Genomic DNA, 6,409 nt, shown 5'->3' on the forward strand with positions numbered 1-6,409 from the left:
GTATTCTTATAACGCAAAATCACTTACCTCTACAGAGATGTGCAGGCATTACATGCTACTAAAAATACATTTTAAATGAATGCAAAAGAAGATACAAGAGATAGAAACATTGATGAGCCAGTGTAGGAAATCTTGAGAAATATTATCTTTCTTTCAGAAGGGGGCTGGGCTAGCCCTGTGGTCTGGTGGTGAAGGAAGCCAGACCCCATGGGCTCCCCACAGTCTGAATGCTGGCCCCGGTGGCTTGAAAACCACTGGGTTCATGTGCATGTGTGCCCCAAATCCCAACAGGAGGGAGAGATGGGAGGGGCTGCGGCATGTCCACGCTCCACTGGGGCATGCTCTCTCTCTCTCTCTCTCTCTCTCTCTCTCTCTCTCTGTCTCGTTCTCGGAGTGCACATGCCCTCTGACAAACAAACCAACAGAAAGACTACATTTTAAAAATGGAACAAAAGACAGGGTTTCTTTCAAAGGCCAAGGCTGAGCACACCCTCAAACACAAATCCAAGCCATGCCATTCTGGGCAACCCGCAGTTCCCCAAGGGTCCCCAGCTCAGCCTGGTCTCTGGGGCTGCTTGCTGCTCAGATATGCAGGGAAGGATCAGGCCTACTCCCCCCGTAGGTCATGAAGTCTCTGCATGGTGGCCGTGGAAGGACAGCCTCCTTTTGACCTTTTGAAGGACATACCCAAGTGAGAGGCTGGTATCCTGGAAACCGACTGGAGGCCCGAGAACCTTGAGCCAAGCAGAAGGGAGAGCTGTACCCTGAGCTGACCTCACCGCCTTGCTGCCATCCTTGCTTTTCCTCTGCAAAATTCGGTTTCGGGTTGTTCTCAAGTGACCCTTTGTAAGCCTTGAGAGCAACGTGCACTGTACTGTCAGAGTGAACGCTTTCGTAAGACGCAGAATTGGAGCCTCTAAAACCGCGTCTCAGAAATATTTCACCCTGTCGCCTTACAGGGAAGGAGCAGGGAGGCCTCAGCTCATGTGGGCAAGGCTGGGTGTGGTCAAGGGCCACCTGGCCCACTGGGCTGCTCCCAGGGTCATTTCTGTGTTCATCTAGTCTTCACAACAACTGCATGGTCAGGGCACCTCTTACAGCAACCATCAAAGGCAACACAGTTAAACACAAGATAAGTGAGCCGGACTTGCCTGGCTTCGTGCCAGCGCAGGTCTGCTTTAGACACGTGATCCTTAAAACCCGCAGGCAGCAGGCATCTGGCTTACTTGGTGAGGCCGTCAAGGTCAAGCACACTCCCTTCCTGGTCCCTGGTCACGGTCTCCAGCGTGCATTTTCACTCCCGCCCCGAGCCAGCTGCAGCCATGAAAGGCCTGTCCCCCAAGGTCGTCCAGTTACATGAAAAGGAGCAGGAAACGAAACCCAACACAGGGGAGCCGAACAGCTTCTTTTAAAAAGCTGTACATGGCAGCCAGCCAGGGGGCTAAAGCACTAGATCCCATATGCCCTATTTCATGGTTCGAGTCCTAGATCTGGCAACTTGAAAAACATGCCAGGCATCTGTGCTCATATGCCCAAAATCCCAAGAGAAAAAGGGAGTGGAAGGCACCATGGCATGGCCATCCTTTCTGAGGGGTGATTTCTCCCTTTCCTGCTCTCTGTCTCTTACTCTCCAACAAGCGTACCTGCCCCATAGGAAAAAAAAAAAAAAAAAACAGGTGTATGTAGGGCCAGTCCTGTAGCCTTGTAGTCAAGGTAGCCAGAGCCCACCTGGCCAACTTTAGTTCAAATCCTGGCCCCAGTAGCTTGAAAAACACATCAGGTACATGTGTATGCACGCCCAATCCCGACAGGATAGAGGGATGAAAGAATGGGTTGTGGTGTGACCACGTGGCATTAGGAAGTGCTGTTTTCCTTTCTCTCTCCTCTCTCTGTCTCTCTCTGGTGAGAGAGTACACTAGCAGTGTTACAATGTTTTTTTTAAGTTGCATGTGTTTATGCATGTTACATAATATATTGCCCCACAGGAACCACGACAGGTGAAAAGTAAATACGCCCAAATGTGCCAGTGGTGGATTACAGGTATTTTACTTCTCAAAACATGTTTGTCTTTTACAATTTCTCCACAATGTATACATACAACTTCTATGAATGTACAAAGGTATCTAATGAGAGTGACCGTCTTCCCATACTCAGCCTGGCTCAAGCATCTGGGTACCTGGAAGGACTTGGCAGCTGGCTTGTGCTGGCCCTGGAAGCAGACTCCCGGTCCAAACCCATTAGCCCATGGCCTTCCACAGTCTTGAGCAAAGGCCTGCATTAGCATTGAAGTACTACCGCGAACATCCATCAGTGCTTTCCAGAGGCAGGGCACTTGCTCAGCAGTGCACGAGTCACCTCGACACGCATGTAGTGGTGAGCATGTCTGAGCATGTAGAATGTTTACCCGTGCATTGCTACATTGCACTACACCATACTATGGAACACAGTCAGGTGTTTATAAACACAGTGCATTTATTACTGCCGGCTAGGTTGTTCATTGCATTCTTCGTAAAAGCATTAAACATTCCTTCATTAAGAAAAAAAAAAGAGTCTAGCCTAACATTTGGGCCTGCGGTTTTGTCCAAGCATGCGTTTCCCCTGCACATTCTCATGGGCCCTGGGGACCCAACAGGTGGCCACACAGTCAGCTCCACACAGAGAGGCCAAGTTCTGCAGGGACTGCCAACCAGGGCTCCACATGCACCTCTTGCTACTGGGAGGGTCTGCTTGCCTGCCAGAGCCGAGCACTGTCCTGCTATCAGCGTCCTGCTGGATAAAGCAGTTACACCCTTCGCGTTTACTCCTTTACTCCAGCATGTGGTGGCAAAGGGGGTTTTGCCAGGAAGCAGGCTGGTGTAGAGGCCCACCCCCACAAGGCTGCTCCTCACTAGGAAACTTGAAAAGCATCTGAGCTCTACAAAGAGGTAACAGTGACGAAACCCGGGAACAGACACGGCCGAGCTATTTCACTGGGCTTTTGTCTCGGAAAGGGTGTTTTAAAGAGCTGACCCATGGGAACCAGAAGCTTTTGTTACAGTGAAATAACACAACTCATACGCTTTCCTCTGGTCTGGTAGATGCTCCCACGGTTTGAAGAGGATTTAAAAAGTGGCTAGATTCTTACAGAGTCGACCAAAGTTCGAGTCCCAGACTGGGCCACTTAAAAACTCATGCTGGGTGCAAGATCGAGTCTCAGACTGGGCAACTTAAGAACTCATACTGGGTACATCTGTGTGCGTGCCTGAAATCCCAAGAGGAGAATGGAGGAAAGAGATTGCAGCCTGGCCATCCGTCCTCGGGGCAGGAGGAGGGAGGGAAATTCTTGCTGTCTCTCTCTGATGAGAGCATGCACCCTATAACAAAAATCTAAAACAAAGTGGCACTCAGCAAGCCTATCAGACCCTGAGAAATGCAGTCCCCACCCTCCTCTGCTCTGCTGAAGGCCTGGCCCCACCTGCCCAGAGCGACACAGTCAGGCACAGGGAGTGAAATGAAGACTCAGGGCTAATACAAAAGACCGAGCTCCTGGTCCTCCTTGGCGTCCTGGCTGAAGCTGGCAGTGCTCTCTGTGCATCTCAGCTGGCGGGGAGCAGCAGTACCCCCACTCTGACGTGGGCAGCCCGCTCCGAGCAGCACCGCCCACCACCGCCGGGGCTGCTCACGCCTGTGTATGTAGATGCAGCTTTCCAATTTCTGCTCAGATCTTCGATCACAGCCGTGACAACATGATGACTCACTTAACGCAGTGTGACAGTGATACCTCTGAAACAGTGACTCGTGTCAAAGCCTTTCAGAGGAAAAGTTCTGAGAGCAGGAGCTGCCTGCTCTCCTCAGGGACCGGAAGGGCAGGGTCTGCAGCGGGAGGCCCTGGAGGGAGGCTGGAAGCTCTGCCTGCCTCCAGCAAGCTGTCTGGATAGCAGCTGCAAAGGGAGCAGAGGGCAGGTGAGCACCCCGAGGGGGAGGGGAGGCACTGAGCCCGCAGGAGGGCCAGCCTTTGCTGCCCCCAGCGCATGGCTTATCTTAAGCACGCACCTAGCCTCGCAAGTTTAGAAATCTCCTAAAAGGAGAAACAGACCTGACTCAAGTTCTAACCTCACGCGGGGCCAGGGACCCTTCCCCCACTGCCGGCAAGGAGGAGCCTGGAATGCTTGCTGGAGGAAAGGTGGAACAGGTGCCGGCTGCTCACGGAGTTCCAGCAATCATCTGAACTCCCGAGACAAGGCTCCCCTACCCTCAATAAACAGCGTTAAGTGTGTTTCAATAAGTTTATTGTAAGACTCAGAACTTGGACAGCAGCATCCTTTAGAAAATGCAGACGGATCAGATCCGGTTGGCAAGCCCTGCTGGCCGCTGGTCAGTCACGGCTCCTGCAACTGTACCAAGTCCAGGCCGCGGCCATTCCCCTCCTTCCTGCCGAGTGCAGGCTGCTGAGTCACGCCTGCCGGGCCAGTCTGTCCTTCCTGGCCCCGCGGCCAACGTCCCGCCTCCGGCCTTCCTGCACCGACTCCAACACTGGCAGAGACCTCCTCGGCTCAGGCCAGCCTGCCCTGCTGCCGCCGCCGCCTCCGGAGGCCGCCTCCTCGCTCTCCAGGCGCCCCGCCTCTCAGACTGCCAGTCTCCACGCCGCACTCAGGCGCCCTCCGAGGGCCCCTCCACAGAGCCAGGCGCGCGCTGGGCGCCCCGGGGCATCAACGCATCAATCAGACCAAGGTCCCCCGCCGGGCGGTCACTCGGGGAGGGTAATACTGGGCACCCAGTCGTTGACTCTGCGACTCTCCTCGCAGAACAGGCTGAGCTTCTCCAAGGCAGGGTCCTTCCACGCGTCTTCATTAGGGTTCTGCGGAGAACGCAGAGGTCAGTGGGGCTGGCCGCGGGCGGACCGGGCGAGGGCGACACAGCGGCGGGGGCAGGGTAGCACTCACCGAAATGAGGATGCAGTGCAGGTCGCCCTGCGCGCCTGCCTCCTCGCCAGCACCCACGATCGCCGCCAGCCGCTGCACGTCGCCCACACGCACGATGTCGATGTCATTCTCGCAACAGAACGCCTGGATCAGCGTAAAATGGATCTGCAGCGCGATGTCGCCTTCGTCCTCCTCGTCGGCCGCCAGCACACAAAAAGTGACGTTGTCGGGGTCCCTGCACGAGCGAGGGAGGTCCAAGTTAGGGCAGGCGAGTCAGGGGGCCCGGCCGCCGCCCTTGAGTCTCCATCTGCACCCCTCTCCCCCAGCCGCCTGGCCCCGGCCGCAGATGTACTCACACATTCATGACTTTGGCTGACTCGTAGACGCCGGCGGTGAGGCAACCCTGGCGTTGCGCGGAGAGCAGCAGCTCGTGCAGCGCTTTCCCGGCACCCTGCATCCTGCGGAGGGGCAGCGCGGTGAGGACCCGTCCGGAGCCGCAAGGAAACCCCCAGCCCCGACACAGAGCCCACATCTCCTACACCCGGTTCCCTAACCCTGAGCGAGCGCCCGCACCCCCAACTCTCCGGCCTCGGAGACGCACACTTGGTTACCCGGCCCCGGTGGCCGCATCCCCGACTTCCCGGCCCCAAGGACGCACATCCGGATTCTCAACTACGGTTCCCAGCCTGCGGGCTGCTACTCCCGCGGGCTCCCGGGGCCGCAGCCAGAACGGTCGTGTTCTGCGCGCCCAGAAACCCACCTGGCCTTGCTTTCCGGAACCGTGTCCTGGCCGCGGATTTCTTCCAAAGTCATGGTGCGGTCGGCGACCAGCAAGGTATCCAACAAGCGAAGCGCGCGAAGGAGACGCGGGTGCAGACTCGTAAGAACCACCCGCCCGGCGCGCCCACAGCCAGCGAGTGCGCCCCGGCGCCGCCGCGCGTCCTAATATAGGCTGGCGGGGGGGGGGGGGCGCGGCTGCGAGCCCATTGGCCGGCGCCGGCTTTCTGATGCAAATGAGGCGGCGGGCCGGCGGCTCGTGCCAGAAGGCCGCGCGGGGAGGGGTGCGGGGGATGACAATGCCTCAAATCTGCTGCTTTTGTCGAGGTGTTACCAGGCAGACTGCAGCCTGCAGAGTTCAACCCCCACCCTTTTTTCCCCCTCAGTCCTTAAAAGGAAAAAGTAAAAAAATAAATAAATAAAAATAAAATCTGGTTTGTTAGTATGATGCTGCAGTTCGTGAAGTGCGCTCCTTTGGAGAAAATACATGAATTTGACTTACATGTATTTTTATTGCTCCCGTTCTATTTTTTTCTATGTATTTATTTTTAATTGAAAAGTTGTGACTGCAGCATGGACGCCAGAAATTAAAGTAAAAACACGCAAGAGCCAGTTTGCGGCTTGCAGAAGGCAGTGGCTACAACTGTCAACCAGCAGCTGGCAGCGGCCGCCCCACCGCCCCACCGAAGCCTTCAGAGCATACTATGTGTCCGCAGGCGCTGGCGCTGGAA

General features: G+C 55.7%; 1 protein-coding gene across 1 annotated transcript; it reads right to left on the reverse strand.

Moving 5' to 3' along the window:
• Positions 1–4,251: 4,251 nt before the first annotated feature.
• GADD45G (growth arrest and DNA damage inducible gamma) lies at positions 4,252–5,826 on the reverse strand. The gene is made up of 4 exons (XM_006154332.3): positions 5,662–5,826; positions 5,258–5,359; positions 4,923–5,136; positions 4,252–4,837 (listed from the first exon to the last, which is right to left on the reverse strand). The coding sequence occupies exons 1-4, from the start codon at positions 5,712–5,714 to the stop codon at positions 4,727–4,729; spliced, it is 480 nt and encodes a 159-aa protein (XP_006154394.1). The 5' UTR covers positions 5,715–5,826; the 3' UTR covers positions 4,252–4,726.
• Between the last annotated feature and the right edge of the window lie 583 nt (positions 5,827–6,409).

This window comes from Tupaia chinensis, unplaced genomic scaffold (genome assembly GCF_000334495.1).
Source record: "Tupaia chinensis unplaced genomic scaffold, TupChi_1.0 Scaffold000404_1, whole genome shotgun sequence".
Taxonomy (NCBI): Eukaryota; Metazoa; Chordata; class Mammalia; order Scandentia; family Tupaiidae; genus Tupaia; species Tupaia belangeri.

Excerpts from the sequence above, each read along its gene's own strand:
- GADD45G (XM_006154332.3), bottom strand. The coding sequence starts at position 5,714 with ATGACTTTGGAAGAAATCCGCGGCCAGGACACGGTTCCGGAAAGCAAG. Across the intron at positions 5,360-5,661 it reads GTTCCGGAAAGCAAGGCCAG|GATGCAGGGTGCCGGGAAAG; the intron begins GTGGGTTTCTGG and ends GCCCCTCCGCAG. Across the intron at positions 5,137-5,257 it reads TCAGCCAAAGTCATGAATGT|GGACCCCGACAACGTCACTT; the intron begins GTGAGTACATCT and ends TCGCTCGTGCAG.